The 17,923-nt window shown below is 52.9% G+C and overlaps 1 protein-coding gene across 2 annotated transcripts in view; it reads right to left on the reverse strand.

Moving 5' to 3' along the window:
- Positions 1 to 4,857: 4,857 nt before the first annotated feature.
- ARID3B (AT-rich interaction domain 3B) overlaps positions 4,858 to 17,923 on the reverse strand; it is a 48,539-nt gene continuing 35,473 nt past the window's right edge. The window contains exons 5-9 of one of the 2 annotated variants that reach the window (XM_065906799.1): positions 11,666 to 11,849; positions 10,168 to 10,436; positions 9,809 to 10,063; positions 8,268 to 8,366; positions 4,858 to 7,397 (exon numbers count right to left, since the gene is read on the reverse strand). In XM_065906799.1, the coding sequence (XP_065762871.1) occupies positions 7,234 to 7,397; positions 8,268 to 8,366; positions 9,809 to 10,063; positions 10,168 to 10,436; positions 11,666 to 11,849 (971 nt within the window). In that variant the 3' untranslated portion in view covers positions 4,858 to 7,233. Of the gene's footprint in view, positions 7,398 to 7,493; positions 8,367 to 9,808; positions 10,064 to 10,167; positions 10,437 to 11,665; positions 11,850 to 17,923 lie in introns of both variants that reach the window. The other variant, XR_010659184.1, reaches the window with a different exon arrangement.

The raw sequence follows: 17,923 nt of genomic DNA on the forward strand, positions 1-17,923 counted from the left end.
CCTCTGCAAAATGTTCTCTGCCCTCCCTGCCATATACAGGCCACTGGGGGCTGCCGAATTCTCCATTGAGAGATCCAGCACTGGGTACCGAACCCAACTGAATCAACGGTCTCCTTCCCAGGGTCACTTGACTTGGGACAAAAGAGTAATCCATCCAAGGCTGAAGACTGGACACATAAAACTGGGGACCCTGTCTTTCTCTGTGGAAAAAGCTGGATTTCAGTAAGAGCAAATGGAACTGGCAATTCCCAGAAAGTTAAATTGGGACAGATTTTGCTTCAGCCCAAGGGGTCTCGGGCTTCCTTAGTGGCTCAGATGGTAAAGAATCCCCCTGCAATGTGGGAGACCTGGGTTCCATCCCTGGGTTGGGAAGATCCCGTGGAGGAGGGCATGGCAACCCACTCCAGCATTCTTGTCTGAAGAATCCCCAAGGACAGAGGAGCCTGGCAGGCTACAGTCCACGGGGTTGCAGAGGTGACAGACTTAGCGACTAAGCACACACACCAGGCGGTCTCATGCATGCTGAAGATATAAACGACCTTTGGTTTGGTCCTCTCATTTTGTTCAGTAGCTCAGGCAGCAGGTTGGGCTGGTCATTGGGAGGGCAAAAATACCTTCCATGGACAGTGCTTCTGGGTTCCAGATCCTTCCAGGGGCCAGCCTGAGGGCCCACTACCCTAGGGCACCTCCACACATTCTGGACTCGGACAGTAAATACCCACCCTTTCTGCTCACATGGACCTGTTTGGATCCCTTACCAGGGAAAACACCGTCAATGCCTCCAAACCAGAGGACTGCTCCCTGTCCCAAAGGTCCTCCCTGAAGGCCAAGCATTGCCCTCCACTGGCTTATCTCAGACCCGGCTCCGGCTCGTTCCCTCCGCACAGACCAGCCCACCACCCTTGGCCTTCTTGTGCGTCGTGTCCCGGCTGCTGCAGCGCCCTGCACTCACCGTCTCCAAGCGCAGCCGAGTGGCCCCACGCTTTCCCGTCCTGCTGGTCTGGTTGGTTCTTTCTCCCCTTCCTTCCCGTGGTGGTTACAAACCTTCTCTTCCAGAAGCCCCAGGCCACCAACTCCTCTTTCTTTGGGGGTAGTAACTTGCTCTCCATTTCGCAGGGACTCGGGCGGAGACGCGGTCTGCGCTGGGGGCTTCCCTCCGCTCGCCGCGCGACTTTCCCAGTCGCCCCGCCCCCTCACCCCATTGGCTGCGCGGAAGGCACATACCCGGCCCTGACCAATGAGGTGACGGAGGTGTGGTAGCGGCCAGGAAAGCTGGTCCCCGCGAAGCTGCAGTCCCTCAGGTGATTCCCTGCTGTGCGCGGCGTGGGGAAGATTGGGCCAGAGCGATAATCAGACCCACTCTGTACGCTCTGCTTCCTTCTCATCACCGCGCTGGGTCACCCCGGCCTTAAGTGAAAAAAGGCACATGCGGGAGAGGTGGGACAGCTGCGTTAAAAGTCTGTTCCCAGCCCGCCGTTCACTACATGTGACCTCGTGTACATTTCTGCTCTTTGGTTTCTTCATCCGCAGAATGAAAAGTCACTGCCTCACACGTCTGTGGGTTTAGTGTTACATGAGACACTTGAGTACAGAGTGCTTTGCCTCGCTCGTGGTTAGGGCCCAGACCCTGGGCTCCGTTGCCACTGACTGCTCCTTTCTTCTCTCTGGGACCTCATTGCTAGTTACTCAACCTCTCTGTACCTCCCATCTCATAAACGTGTAGAGGAGCAAATGAGTTAATTCCTGCAAAGAACTTAAAAGCACACCTGGCTCACACCAGTGTTCAGTAATTGGGACTTTTACAGCCTCCTTATCACTGCCAGCTACACACGTCCCACGTTCTGGGGCACACGTGCAGATTTCCTCTGGGGTACAAACCTGGTAGCAGAATTGCTGAGCCCCACAGCATGTTCATGTTCCACTTTACTAGGAAAAGTGTCTTTCAGAGTTAGGCTGATTTACACTCCCCCAGCAACAGCTCAGACGGTAAAGCTTCTGCATACAATGCAGGAGACCCGGGTTCGATACCTGGGTCGGGAAGATCCCCTAGAGAAGGAAAGGGCAACCCACTCCAGTATTCATGCCTAGAAAATCCCATGGACCTGGTGGGCTACAGTCCAAGGGGTCGCAAAGAGTCGGACACGACTGAGCGACTTCACTTCACTTCAGCAATCTGAGAGCTCCCATAGCTCTCCATCTTGGCCTGGTGTATTTTGTATTTATTTATTTTTTGCCATACTAGGTCCTCCTTGCTGCCAGCGGGCTTTCTCTAGTTGCAGCGATCAGAGGCTACTCTCGCGCTGACTTTTCTTGTTGCAGTGCTCACACTCTTATAGCATAAGGGCTCTATAGTTGTGGAGCAAAGGTCTAATTGTCCCTTAGTGTGTGTACTCTTCTGGGACCAGGGATCAAATGTCCCTTGTTTTGGACCACTGGACCATCAGGGAAGTCCAAGTCCTGGTATTTTAAGACTACAGCTTGTGACAATCTGATGACAGTGAATGTTTTTTCTGTATGTTTCCCTGATCACTGATGTCCAGTCATTTTATTTCCCCTTCTGCAGAACACCTGTTTATGACTTTGCTCCCTCTGTTCAATCTCTTTTTCGCTTTTGTCTTCAGTTCAGTTGCTCAGTCATATCTGACTCTCTGCGACCCCATGAACTGCAGCACACCAGGCTTCACTATCACCAGCTCCCAAAGCTTGCTCAAACTCATCTCCATCAAGTCAGTGATGCTTTCCAACCATCTCTTCCTGTGTCGTCCCCTTCTCCTCCTGCCTTCAGTCTTTCCCACCATCAGGGTCTTTCCCAATGAGTCAGTTCTTCACATCAGGTGGCCAAAATATTGGGAGTTTCAGCTTCAGCATCAGTCCTTCCAATGAATATTCAGCACTGATTTCCTTTTTTAAAAAATTAATTTTTTAAAAAAATTTACTTTAATTGGAGGCTAATTACTTTACAATATCGTGGTGGTTTTTGCCATACATTCACATAAATCAGCCATGGGTGTACATGTGTTCCCCATCCTTATCCTCCTTCCCATCCCCTTCCCCATCCCAACCCTCAGGGTCATTCCAGTGCACCAGCCCAGAGCACCCTGTCTCATGCATCGAACCTGGACTGGCGGTCTATCTCACATATGATAATATACATGTTTCAATGCCATTCTCTCAAATCATCCCACCCTTGCCTTCTCCCAGAGTCCAAAAGTCTGTTCTTGACATCTGTGTCTCTTTTGTGGTTTTGCATATAGGGTCATCGTTCCCATTTTTCTAAATTCCATATATATGCGTTATATACTGTATTGGTGTTTTTCTTTCTGACTTACTTTGCTCTGTATAAGGGCCTGATTTCCTTTAGAATTGACTGGTTTGATCTTAAGACTGCTTTTGTCTTAATAAACATTTAAAAAAAATTCTGACCACTACTCCTTCGTCAGTTCTGTATTCCAAGTATCTGCTTCCAGTTTGTCTTTTTATGGTATCTTTTGATGAACTTTCTTTTTGGAGGGTCTAGTTTGAAGAACTCATCTTTTCTCAAGGTCTTAGATATTCTCCTATATATACATATATATATATATATATTTTTTTTTTTTTTTTTTTCTGTTAATTTAGAGTGGAATGGAACTGCAGGCCTGGTGCCTTGTTCTTTCCAGATTCTCCAATTCTAACTGGAGCCGTATTCAGCTTCCACTTCTCCCTCAGTTGCCTCATGTTCACTCCAAACTGTTTCTATTTCAGTGTCTTTGGACCATGCTTCTTCTCATCTGGTGGCCTCCTCCTATAACAGGCCCACTCAGTCTCCACGTGGCAGCCCTGTGATGTGCCACAGGAAGTTGTGACGTGTTATCCCAATTATGGGTTAATAAGTAAAGTACTAAAGGGTCGGTTATTTCTTTCAAAAAATTTTAAAATATCAGTGAGAGGTTCAAGATTGTCCCAATGTCACTCTCACTTTCCAGCACTTCAAAATGGCAGAGAAAGGTCACAGACAGATGAGGTGTTATGTTATGGATGGAGGACAATCACAAACCCACCCAGTGCTTTGCCTCTCTGCCCATTTCTCTTCGTTTTGTCAGTACCAGGTTGCACCCGTAGGATGTGCACTGCACTAGAGAAAAGCGCTGAGCAGCCTGGGTCTAGGCCGAAGTTTCAGTGGCAGTGTCCCAGGGTGTCCACACCTAGAATGTCTCCCAGTTCCAGGTCACCCTGCTAGAAAAGCCTCTTTCTAAGCCTATGCCCTCCTCAAAACATGCCAGTAGTGTCCTGATGCTCAGAGGATAGTGCCCAAACCCCTCAGCCTGGGCTCCACCCTGGCCCCAGCCACACTTTTGTCTACCAGTACTACCCACAGTTCCCAACTCCAGGCCCTTTGATGCCACGTGGACCCGTTCGTCTGCTTTTCCTCATGTCTTCAGTTGGCGACTTCATTCTTCCTGCTGAAATGTCCACTTCCAGGAAGCCTTCCAGGGATTATCTGCCCATGGGTTCCAATCATGTTTTGTCAAGTTGTGTGTGCCTTCCAGACAAGTGTGAGCTCTTTAAGTGTGGGGACTGTACTTACTCAGCAGCAGTTGAAAGAGGGCTCATGGCCCTGTGCCATCTGGGACCCTGACATGATGCCAGGGGTCATGGGTGGTCATGCAGTATCAGAGGTGCCCAGCTAATACAGAAGACAGGCTGAGAGTAAGTGCTTTGGGGAAACAGTGAGTGAGCAGTGAAGAGAAAGTTTAGGAAAAATCAAGGGATCAGAGTAGTTTATTTAGCCCCTTTTATTTGGAAGTCCCTTGCCCTCTTCCTATTACTGTCAAATGAAAGAGCCAAAGCACCTGTGTCCTGCTTGTGTGAAGAGGTAGAGGTTTATTGAAATATAAACATTCGAGAACATGTAAGATAGAAAATAACCACAACATATACAGACACTTGCTGCAAAAGGACTTCTGAGGTATTCATCCACTGCCTAGGCTACCCATGTGCTATCACATTTTTTTTTTCCTGGTTAAATACAAGTAAGACGGGGAAGGGGAGGGGACAGAGCGGCCCCAGTCAATGGCTGCCATGTGACCTCAGGGCTGCACCGTCCAGAGAGCTCTCCTTGGCCCAGGGCCCCATTCTGGGGGCACTGGCTGGCACGCCTACCCTCTGGCTTTCAGGCTGAGACCCTGCTGTTGCCCCTCAGGTCAGCGAGGCCTTGCTGAGAGGGTGAGGCTGCCCGGGGAAAGGGAGAGGATCCAACCACCAGGAAGACACAGCACACGGTCCCTGTGTCCTCTGGGTGCAAGGGGCCATCCTTCGTGACCAAAGTCCTGAGAAAGACACACGGGCCAAATGTCTGTGATGCCTTCAAGTGGGCCCAGCGCCAGCCAACCGGGCTCCTCCCTGACAGCGACAGCAGACGCCCCTCTCTGCCCAGCCCTGTGCCGGCCTGGTGAGGCCAGGAGCGGGTCAGCCCCCACTGGATTGGGGTGTGTGTGTGTGTGTGTGAGAGAGAGAGAGGGTCAGCCCCCACTGGATGGGTGTGTGTGTGACTGTGTGGGCGGCTGGGGGAGAGAGAGGAGATGCAGTCAGCGACGCTGCAGCTCACCGGGCTGAGGTATGGGTTCTGTGCTCAGGTGTCTGATTTCCCTTTCCTTTCCTAGCCAGACTGAGCGTGGGGCGCATGCGGACTTGGGTCCACCTCGGCCTCCCACCTCTACCGCCGGAAGATGTCACAGTGGGTGGGGTTCCAGGGAACACTGCAGAGCGAACCTGACGGAGAGGTGAGCCATGTGTGAGAATCACCTCTTCTTTATGACACAGGAGCAGCCTGTTTCACCCCAGCGTCCAAGAGGAGACAGAGCTCTCTCAGCATCTTCTCATCTTTTGGGGCAGCTCGACCCCTGCAGTGTCCATGGCCTCCATGGCCTGCGCCTGCCCTGAGGTGGAAACCCCGAGTGAAGGGGAGACGCCCTGACCCTAGCCCAGTGAGGGACTGCCCTGCTCTGGTGGGAAATGGGTCAAGGGCCAACCTGACAACCAGTGTGGTTTCAGGACCCAACCTGTGTGAGAGGGGTCCCTCCGTTCCAATCCTCCCACCGCTGTGATCCCTGAGTCATCTCTCCTGCCATCTCCCCCTCCTCCTCATTGAGGGGATCTTAGGGAAAGGCCAGAGGGGCTGGGGTACCAAACCATTTGCTCAGCTTTGGGGGAGATCTGCTTTCATTTCTTTGGTGCTACAGTAACAACAATAAAAATTTTTAAGTAAAAAAAAAAACACAAAAGTCAGCAAACACATATAAAAAAGATTCCAGAGATGCAAATACTTCCTGAAGAATCAAACATCAACAATTACAAATCTGAGGTATTTCAATGAACCTGACACTGGCAGGTTTGGGGATGTAGGGGCTGAGACGGCCCCCCGCCGAGGAGGGGCCTGAGGGACAAGCGGGCTGTTTCCTGGGAGAGCTGGCCAACAGGGATGAATGGGGGGGGGGGGGATGTGAGGTCTGGGCGGGTCAGAAAAGGGCCAGTGGAGTGGGTGCCAGGGTCTGCTTGGGCTGCCCCCGGGGCTCTGCCTCTCCCTTGGCAGATGCCCAGCAGGTCCTGGGTCCTGAGGACTGCCCTTATCAGCCCTTGCTCGGAACCATTAAAAGGGGATATGGGGCCCTGAGGACTGCTTCAAGACATGAATTTGAGGGACCCACACTCCACGAACCAAACATGGTAGGCAAGGTGGACTGGGAGAACCCCATCCCATGCTCAGCAGAGAAGGGCCACAGAGGTGTGCTCTTGGCTCCAAGCAGCCCCACATGGGAGTTAAAGATGGGGGAGCTGAGCAGGGGAAGAGACCAGTGATGCTGGAGTCACAGAAGAAGGCAGTGGGAGAGAAATAAATTAAAGGGGAAGGGGTGTGGAGGGCCTTCAGCCCTGTGTCAGCTTACAGATTGTCGATACACTGTGCCCAGGATGGGAGGGCGCCTGGGAGCCCTGGAGCAAGCGGGACGCCCAGACCCTGCTCAGTTCTCCAGGACGATCCCTGATTGGACAACGCTGCCCTGTCAGGCCCCTCCAGCCTCTCCCTGCCTCTAGAGTACAGCAGGACCTGATGGAGCCTGGGCAGACGGACATGTCCAAACTCTCAACATCTGGCCAAATGGTGTCTGATGTGGGCTCCGTGAGATGAGGTAAATTCTGTGCATCAACTTCCGCCGCTCTCGAAGGGAGAGTGGGGAGTGGGGAGCTGGGTCCTGCCCCTCAGAGGGACCAGCTGGTGGAGGGCTCTGCACTGGGGGTGCCCCGGGATGAGGTAGGACTCGGTGAGCAGTGAGAACTGCTGCTGCTGCTGGAGCTGCTGCCGATGCTCTGGGGGGCGGATCCTGTGATGAGGTGGACTGCAGGTTTCTGGGCAAACAGCACACCTGAGTGAGCGGGGAGGGGAGAAGGCAGTGTGAGCAGACGGGGAGAGCAGGGATGCGGGCAGGGGTTCAGTCCCTCACCACATCACTGCTGCCTACCTGGGTGAGGCTCCAGGCTGGACGGTGCCCTGGGTGCACACTGCCCTGCCGGCAGGTGCGTCCAGGCTGCTGAGGGGCAGTCATTTTGCTCAAAGGGCCCAAAGGCTCTAAGGGAAGTGCTCCCAGACCATGTTTAGGAAGAACAGAGATGAACCCATCAAAGAAAGGAGACCTGTACTTAGGAAGACTGTAATGGCAGACACATCTAACTTATGCATGCATGTATGCTAAGTCGCTTCACTGGTGTCCGACCCAGTGAAGACCCTCGGTGACCCTATGGACTGTAGCCCACCAGGCTCCTCTGTCCATGGGATTCTCCAGGCAAGATTACGGAGGGGGGGGAAATCTTCCTCCCCAGGGGATCTTCCAGACCCAGGGATCGAACCTACATTTCTTAGGTCTCCTGCATTGGCAGGCGGGTTCCTTACCACTAGTGCCACCTGGGAAGCCCCAATTTAGTTTACAATACAATGTTAAAGGCATGGATGGAGTTGATTGTGATTCTTTACATTCAGTGACTTCTTTTAATTAACGAGCCAACCATTGGTCAAGAAAGGGTTAGACAAGGGGTCTCTCTGACTCGGTCACAGGTGGAGGGGGGCCTGCCATCCTGTTAGCAGTCCTCAGGCCTCCTCATCCAGAACTACTTTACCTTTGGAACTTTGAGACAACATGAAAGGCCCGCCCCCTGGGAAGGTGTCCAGAGAGGAGGGGGGCGAGGGCGCCCTGCAGGGAGCCGCACTGAGTCTGGCTGCCAGCCTGTACCTCCCTTACCTGCGTAAGTGGTACCATCGATGTCCACAGACATGCTGATGCTCCCAATGCTGCTTGTGGTTAGGTTCAGTGCTGCTGCTGAGGCCTCTGCTCTGTCCTCTGCTAGGGACAAGGGAGACAGCAGGCCCGGTCAAGCCCTTGGGCATTTCTGTCATCCCTTCTGAGGCCTGGCCACCCTCCCAGCCCGGCCGCAGCAGGCTGAGGCCTCCCAGAGTTAGAAAGCACCCGTGTAACCTTCTCCCAGTGTAAGGTCTGGCAGGAGACCCAGGCTGGTCAATATCCTATCGCTTGCTTTCTCCACTGACCCACTTCAATTCCCCAGCTCGCTCTGCTCTCAGAGAAGAGGGATCACATTGGGAAGGAGGCTGACCTCGGCTCACAGCTGTGTACCGACCCATCTGGTGCGATTCAACAAACCCTGAGCACCCATTATCCACCAGCGGGGGGGGGCAGGTTGCGGGGAGGGGTCGGGGTCAGAGATCACTAAGACCAGCCCCATCCACCGCAGACTTGCCTGGCTTCCTCCTCCCCTTTACTAGACTGGAAGGTCCTCAAGGAGGGGGTCTGCCTGTCCAGCCCCTGGCACTCCCTCTCAATCTAAGCCATCCACGGCCTGTGAAAGGTGGCAGGCACTGGCACACGAGGCCTCTGCCTGGCCCACCAGAGACTCTCCGTTCCTGATGTCGAGAGCCAAGAATTCTTCCAGATGAGCTGCTTCATCTATTAGCCCCTGGCCTGTGCATGACCAGGGGCAGCTGGCCTGAGCAGGGAACAGGGCAGAGCCCTGCTGTCTGGGCCACCATCTCCAGTTTCCTTGGGCTCCTCGCCAGGGGAGAGTGGGACAGGAAGGGGCTGCCTGGGAACATGCACAGCTCCCTTCACACCTGATTTTCCGCCAACACAAGCCTGCTCATGTTTGTTCTGAGACAGAGTCATGAATGGCAAAGAAATGTGTGAGGGGGAAAGGGGAGAAACAGGAATGAGGGGTGTGGGGTGTGTGGCTGCAGGGATGAGAAGGTGGGGCATCTGAAAAATGTGGAGGGCAAGGGACAGATGTCAATTATGCTGCCAAACTTGTATTTCCTCCTCCCTTCCCTCCTGAGGGCCACTGGCTGCCGGCCTGAGGCAGCTCCGGCCCCTTGCTGGGCCTCGGGAGTGGGGCGCAGTCTTTCTTCCAGGTGGTGGGGCGGTGGGGGGAAGGGCAAGCCCTTTAACTGAGACAGATCAAAAGGCAGGAGTGGACGGGAAAGACCCCGCAACTGGCCCTGAAGGTCTCCGGCTCCTCCTCCTTGAACAACTGCTTTTCCTTTTTGCTACAGAACAGGGCACGCCTGAGGAACTGCAGGCACCCTGGAAAATGACCTCAGCTTGGTGAACTGAGGTCTCCGTGGCCACTGAACCCCCAGGTGACCCCCTAGCCTCTAGATCCTTCTGCGGACCGGGTGAGAGGGACGGGGGCAGAACCTGGAGGGCCCCCCCAGTCCCCGGACATGAGCCCGCCCAGAATGGAGCTGGGGCCCGGCGCGCTGGCCGCTGCTCACCCCTGCCATTGATCCTGATCTTCATGGGCAGCTGCCGAGCCATGGTGAACAAGTTGCGCTGGAAAGCCTGCTGCACCAGGCGCTGCTCCTCCTCCGACAGCCTGGATACCTTCTTCTCAGGAGGCTCCCCCGACTCCAGCCGCTCCCGCAGCTGCTCCAGCGTGGCCGTCCGGGTACTGGCCTGCTGGCCGGCCAAGGTCCCAGGCACAGCCAGGCGATTTGGCACGGGCACGGTGGTCACCGGGACTCCATCACCTGACAAAGGCACCAGAGCTGGACCCAGCCCACAAGCCGCCCTCCCACCTGAGCCTCGGGCCCGGGGAGTTTGGTGCCCCTTCTCCCCTGGGAGCCCTGCAGACCTTTCCTGAGAGAAGCCGCCGGGGACAGTCGAGAGCTGCTGGCACCGGTGCCACCACTGGAGCCCAGCCCAAGGATGGGGAAGCGGATCTTGGGTGGGGAGAGGAGGGCAGGGGCCCCGGCAGCCGCAGTGGGTGAGTAGCCAAAGAGGGAGGAACTATAGCTGGGCCGCCGGCCCTCCCTCCTGTTGCCGTCAATGGCTGCCTGCAGCTCGGCCGGGGAGCTCAAGGCTTTCTTCTCGCACTCGTAGGCATAGAGATATTTCATATACCTGGATGGAGGAAAGGAAGGAAGGAAGGAAGGATCACCCAAAATGCAGTGTCAGGACTGCCCAGTGTAAGCTGATGATCCTCTGCAAGGGGCCTCTATGGGGCAGGCTCTGTCCTCTAGGATGAAGCAGCACAACCTGGTGAACTTGGTGGAAGAGGAACCTTCAGGATAGCAGGATGCCCCAGTCCAGGCCCCCTAACTGCACCCAGGGCTAAATGCAGCTGGAACTGGAGTCATGGCTCATCAGGGAAATGGCTATCATCACTAATGTTTCGTGTTTGTATGGCACCTTTCCAGTGCCCTGGGAGAAAGGAGAAACGCCATGTTTTGCAATGTCTTTCTGGCTCCTTGATCTCCTAACCATTCTGAGTCAGTTGTTCAGACAGGCGCAACTCTTCCTGTTGTGTTTAGGCCTAGAAGTGCCGTCCCGCTTCGTGTCAGAAGCCCCAAGAAAGCAGTTCTCTACCTAAGAACCTTGGGAGAAAGATGGCTCTGCTGGCTGTCACTCTGTTCCCAACTTCTGCAGGAACCGTTTCATTGGATAAGACCCTTCTAACTTTTCAACAAGGCCTTAATATGCCACCCAAGCCACACACAGTTGATCCTTTTGTCTTGTTCACAGAGCAATATCCCGAGTTCCCAAAGAACAGATTCCCCTCTGGCCCCCATTCTTCAATGCTCCCCCTGCTCCTGCCACCCTTATAATTAACTCAAATGGGTAGAAAAACAGGTCACCAATCCCAGCAGAGGCCTGCCTGCTTTCCTCTGGGTAAGCTGAATGTCAAGTAGAAAGAGTCAGACTTAGAGTGGGGGTACTGTATAGGAAATGATGTCTTAGAAAGGTTGTGAACTTCAGAGACAGAAGTCCAGCTATGAACCTCAGCCTGCTTACCAGCTGAAACAGCCCTGACCAAACAATCTAGGCTCTGAGACTTAGTTCTTATTATCGGGAAAACAGGGACAAAACCTACGTGGTATGATTGCTGGTGAAATGGAATGAATGAAATGAAACAAAACGGAAAGGTGAAGCAACAGCACACAGGACACGCCTGAGAAAAGGCGCTCAGGTTTACTTAGGTGACCGAGGGATCATCTCAGAAAGCTCCTGGCTCTTTCAGGCATTCCACCCGTCTTGCTCACTACATGGTGAAATTTCCTTCCTTCCCTGCCTCAAGGTTAATTCCCTCTCACAAGCCTCAGCCTCCTTTCTGTAGGGCGCGGGCCACTCACTGGGTCCTCAGGGTGAAGGCGGCGCTGGTGATGGACGTGGGCAGGTTCAAGCCTTTAGTGATCTCTCTCCAGATCTTCTTGTTGATGATCTCCACCAGGCCCCCCTTCTCTGTCACCAGCTTATACAGCATGTACAGGTCCAGAATCTGCTTGGCCATGATGGGGATTCGGTTGATGGGGGTCCCTGCAATGGTGCAAGGAGAGAAACACAGGGCTAGGTCATTTTCAGGCAGAGAAAAAAGACATCTGTGCATGCCCACCTTTGGTTGAGTTGGAAATATGTTCACAAATCTGCTCAGAAGAGTAATTTGAGTCAAACTCCCAAAGCCTGGAAGCTATCAGGCTAGCTGCCAGGTCTCCTCGGGAAGAACAGAAAGACAGGTTCAATTCACAGGCTGCATGGCCTTGGGTAAATCACATGGCCTCTCTGGGTCTGTTCCCCACTGTAAATAAGAGAGCCAGACTACATGACTTCAAAGATTTTATTTTTTTGCTAGCAATATGACTCCTAATAATTTTGCAACTCAGTCCTCTAGAGTCTTCAGAAGTCACTCGGCTGCCTCACCAGTGAACTAACTCTTTCCTGACTCCTGCACAGGGGAGGGCCGCTCCCACCGTCCACCTGGACAGCTCCCGAGCTTCTCTTCTGCAGCTCTCAGCGCCGTTTATAACTGTGCTTTAATTTCTTTGAATACTGCCTTGTTTTCTCCTCATCTCTTCTCCTGCTGCAGGATAGAGAAATGGGTTTGTTTTCTCTTCTGTGTCCCCACCATGTCAAAGGAGCTGCTGGGCACACAGGTCTCCAAGGGGATGAAAAGCCACTCAACAATTCTCTCCCCACTAATCACTCCACCCCCTCCCTGGCCTCTGAAAGAGGGAGGGTCAGAGCTGCTTCCGCCCCCTGGCCCCGAAGGGAAGTGACAGGAGTCAGGGACTTGATTAGGAAACCTGGCCCGGAGCAGGAAGGCCCACTAATGAGCACCCAGGGACGGCAGGGAGGGCGGGGCCAGGCTCCTTTCTTGGGCAGCCGGGATGCTCGTCAGGAGGCGTGATGGATGACTGTCATTTGGCAGCCCCGGGATTAATGATCTGGAGGTCAGAGGGGAGAATTCCAGCGGGAAGGGTCACCGTCCGGGGCACAGTATGAGACTTGTTGCCTTTTGATGGCAAGTCCTTTTACTGTACACCGGCTGCTCCTCCTCTGCCTTGCCACCACCCCCAGACCCCCTCCCACCCCCACTCCGGCTTGCTGCGGTCTCACTGACTGCCTGGTGGATGTCAGGCCAGCTTGATTAGAGAAGGGCTGTTTGTTTCAGCTCCTCCTGCTTCTTTCCCCTCAAGGAATGGCATTTTCATCTCAGTCCTAGCATACTGCCCTCACTCTTTTTATAGGGTAATTCAAGCCAGAGTGGTCTGAAGGGTCCCACGGTTATGCGGAAGAAGCAGTGTGAGCGCAAACACATGGCATTGCTGTGGTGGTCCCAGGCCGCTTTCCTCAGTGTAGGAGGGAGCTAGAGGTCTTAAAGACCTTTGTCCTGACAAAGGCCATTGAGTTAAATTTAAAGGATCACTAGTAAAATGTCAGAGAACTGCTGGCATGCTCCTAAGACACAACAGTGCACACGCTGGTTAACTTCTCCCTGAGCTGTTCTGGACAGCAGACTTCATTCCTGTCATAAGCACAGAAGTCTCACGCAACAAAATTGGTCTCCCAGCAGAACAGGGCTAAGGTCTCTCTCCTCTGCAGCCAATGGCCTTGCCTTGAGAGTCTGGGAGGACCACTTCCAAGGTTCCCTCCCACAGGACCCCGAAGCTCTCAATTCCAGAAGCTTCCGGAACATCTTTACACGTGACCCATTCACTTCCAGGTCAGATGTTCACACTCAGCTCCCCTTCATCCACTAGGCGAGCTCCCTTTTCCCATCCCTGCCTCTTCATCCAGCAACAGCATCGCTCTGAGAGGTCTTAGGCAGGAACCTCAGAAGGAGACTGCTCCTCTTCTTTCTCCTCCACCTTTAGGTTGTCTGGAGGCTCACCGATTCCTCCTCTGAGGCACCTTTCAAAGCTTGCTTGCTCTCTACAGCCATCACCCTGGGCCAGGCCCTCACTGGCTCCCCATTAGATGCCCCAGCAGCCTTGAATCCACACGTTCAACCTGCATGCTACTGCCAGACAATCTGATGAAAACACCACTTTCACCCCATTACTCACTTACTAGTTTAAAAAACCCACAATGACTCTTATTGCCAACCCAGCCCACCTCACGTGTTCAATATCATGACTCAGGTTCCCGAACACTCCTTAGAAGATTGTGCATGTGTTATTTGCTGACTTGTGTCTGACTCTTTGCGACCCCATGGACTGTAGCTCACCAGGCTCCTCTGTCCATGGAATTCTCCAGGCAAGAATACTAGAGTGGGTTGCATTCCCTCCCCCAGGGTATCTCCCCAACCCAGGGATTGAACCTTGGTCTCCTGCATTGCAGGCAGCTTCTTTACCAATTAAGCCACCAGGGACGCCCCCACTTAGAAGATTATGTATGATGTGTTTCAAGCACATCCCAATAACTTACTCTCACTCAATCAGCTGGGTCTTCTCACCCTCACCCCACAACCCAACTTCTTTCTCCTCTATTTTTTGGGTTTTACTCTTCCTCTTCATCAACTCTAAAATGATGTGCCCAAATCCTTCTTACACGGGCCTTCAATGTTTGCTGTCTCCAGGAATAATTTTCTAACTACCTTGGTTCGAATGTATTTCTTTCCTCTTTGAATTTCTATTATAACCACTACAAGTTCCACAAATAATTACACATATTTCACTTATGCTTGTCTGGTATCCCAGGAGGATTGTAAGCTCCATGAAAGCAGGGGCTGTTTTTACCTTCATCATGTCTTGAATACTATAAAGTTTAATAAATGAAACTACCATATAGATTAAGCAAACAACGGGCTTCTCAGAGTCAAAGCAACCAGCTCTGTGCTAACCCAACGGGGAATGTTAAATACATTTTCTTCCTGGCGGCGGTGTGCCCGCCCGGGTCTGTCACTAGCTCTAAGTGTCTAATGCTGACAGCCCTGAAGAGAAGTCACCCTCTCTTCTCAGATTCTGGCAGGTTCACGAGTGTCACGACCTTTATTAAACAGACTAGTGAAGTGAGAATCCTAGTGGTTCAGCCCTTGGCGTCTGAGTCCTAAATTAAGAGGAGCGGCAGCATGGGAATGGCTGGAGAGCTGGAGATTTTGAGGAGGTAAAGAAACCATGAAGTCCTTCAGTGGGGCCACAGAGAAGGGGAAACAAGTGTTAAAGCGGCGAAGGTGGCTGGCTCTGAGATGTACACAGAACAGGCATGGCTGAGTGACCACCAAGCTGGGCTTGCCCAGATGAGGGTGTGCCATCCTTCAGAAATGTCTCCTTAGATAGCCTGCTACCACATGGCTTTGGAACTCCACTTGCAAATAGCTTTCAGAGTTTATATTATTTTCATTTGATTCTCTCCAAGGTGGTAGACCTTCAAATATAAGGGTGTGTTTTACTTTTAGAAACAGTCATTCAAGGAAACAAGCCAGGAAAATAGGACAAAGCAAGCAGGCGGTTTATACTGATTTTGTGCGAAGATGAGGTGTGGCCATAAAGCATGACAGATTTCCTCGTGTGGCTCAAACTGCCTCTGAAGGCAACTCCCCAGGGAGGAATTATAGATTCCCTCAGAGCAGTCACTGGACTAAATGTCTAGTCATTCGAGATGACTTCTTTCAAAGACAACAACATCATAGATGTGGAAATGTCATTAAAAATTCGCCTCTTCATAGTCACACAGCAAGTGACTTGCATTAGGCTGGGAGTTGCTCAGGGGCATGGGAAACGGGCGGAAACGGGCAGATACAGGACCTGAGAAGATGAATTAGGAGCAAAGTGGCATTCTGAGTCCCCAGAGTGACCTCTCCGCTACACCAAGGCTGCTCGGCCACCCAGCCCCACTCTGGGTACGCGGGGGTCGCGATTTCTCTCAGAGGGGCCCTTACTGCCTGGCCAGGCACTCCAGTTCCAGGAATCGGCAGGTAAGAGGAACAGGCGTTTTCCTCCTCATGGATGGCCCTCCACAAAACCCCTAAAAGTAGCGTCCAGAGCAGGTGGGCCCCTCAGTCCCACCAGAAACAAAGCTGACCGTATCCTGCAAGCCAACTTTAGATGACATCATGGCTTTCTCACATTAAGCAGCCAATCCGGACATAAAACCTGCCCTGGCTTTGATTCTTTCGACAACTGAGAGACAAGCAGGGTCCTCAGGCCCGTGTGGCTCTGGGGTCTGCCCTGTACTTGGTGGGCCTAGTAGCCATTTCCTGTATCCCAAAGAGACTCAACTATGAAAAGAGGGGGAGAAGACCTTTTAGCTGAGTTTCCCTCCCTGAACAAGAAAAAAACCCAAAAACATCACACTGGGGGGTGGGGATGGAGGATTGACATATTCAGGCCTCAGTTTCCCTATCTGACTGAAGGAGGGAATTTGGACTAGATAACTTCCAGCTCTAAAGTCCTATGAATCTAGGAATAAAAACTCGAAGTTCAAGTCCATAAGCAATGCCTCTTCCCCCAGCCATGGGGGAAAACGGGGGAGTTTCTGGCCCACCCTGTGGGCTGGATTACATCGTACTCTAAAGAGCCTCTTCACCTGAGAGACAGCAGGCCTCAGTCCACAATAAAAGCCAAAGCAAACTGCAGAGAGCCAGGAAGGAGGCCAGCAGCCACTGCAGAGCACTCTCTGCAGTGGTCACCATCATTGGCCCTGCAGGGGGCCGAATCCCCGCACCCCCCCCCACCCCGTTACACCTCCCAGAGAGGGCGGGAGCATGTTTCGGGAAACCCTGTGGGCTGTCAGTCACTGCTATCAAAGCAGGAGCTTGGATTGAGGGTAATTAATCATGGTCCCTCTGACAGCGATCCAGGGCCTTATCTGTACCCCAAGAAATGCCGCTGGTCTCCAGTTCCCTCCTCAATAAAGGAGACTGACAGTTCCAACAAAGAGGCCCCTTATCAGATTTCAGCCAGGGAGCCTGACGCAGCCCAAGGGAGATGCGGAAAAGGCTTTTATGAGGCTGGGACCCAGGGAAGCTGTTGGGGGCTCCGGGGGCTTTAACCCTTGGAGGTGGGAATGCCGCTGGCCACTGGCACTGGTGCTGCTATCCAGAGCCCTCAGCCCTCAGCACAGACGGAGCCAAACAAAACCTGCTCCGGTCCTTGGCTCGCCTCCCTGCTGAGCCTGTGGAGACACAGCAGAGTAGGGATGACAGCAGAGCGGGGAGATGGTCTCCTTGAGCATGGTGGGCATGTTAGGGGAGGACCACTTCCTCCCCACCCCAGAGAGTGGGCACATTCCAGGGATGACCAGAAGTAATCGGGGGCAGGGACCCAGGACAGAGCTGCCCCAGGACAGAAGGCGCATGGCTGCCTTCCTGCCTACTGGTCAGGGGTGAGAGCCCAGGACCCAGGGCGCGGCCCTGCCCAGGACCCTCGCTGCTTTTCCTGACTTTGAACAAGATCATTAATCATTTCCACAGCATGTCAAGAGAGCTGGGAGCCTGGAAGAGTTAAGTCCCCAGTTAAGCGGGAACGCAGAGGGGCAGGCAAGCCTCCTGCTGCATATTAATTCCTGCCCAGCTCTAGTCTTGCTCCCCAAGGACAAGTAGGGGAATCACTGGTGGTGTTCTCCTCCTGACTTGCTAATGTAGAAAATACTTCCCACTGGGAAACTAGGCAGCAGGGTGTGGTGGTGTGCCATGGAGTGTGGAGCTGACTGTTCTACCGGTCAGGGCTGAGCAAGGATGCGCAGATATCCGGATACTGGACTGGTCCTACATGTACCCTTCAGCCCTCTACCACGATCTCTCACTGAGCAGGCCTGCCTGACACAAGGCCTAGTGCCTAGACCCTAGATGAGTATCTTAAGGATACAGTCCACCAGATCTTTTTTGCTGTGTACACCCCACTATCCGTTGCTCACAGCAAAATACAGAACATTTCCAGCACTCCAGAAAACTCTCCCATTATCCTTCCCAATCAATACCCACTCCCCACCCCACTCAGAGGTAATCATTATCCTGTATCACTATAGGTGATTTTCTTGAACTTTACACAAACCAAAGAATGCAGTATACGCAGTTTTCTGGGAATGGCTTCCAGTGTTACACATTAGGCCTGTGAGCGCCATCCCAGCTGTGTACAACAGTAATTCATTCTTTGTTATTGCTGTGTGGTATT

The sequence above is a fragment of the Muntiacus reevesi genome, chromosome 15, assembly GCF_963930625.1.
Source record: "Muntiacus reevesi chromosome 15, mMunRee1.1, whole genome shotgun sequence".
NCBI lineage: Eukaryota > Metazoa > Chordata > Mammalia > Artiodactyla > Cervidae > Muntiacus > Muntiacus reevesi.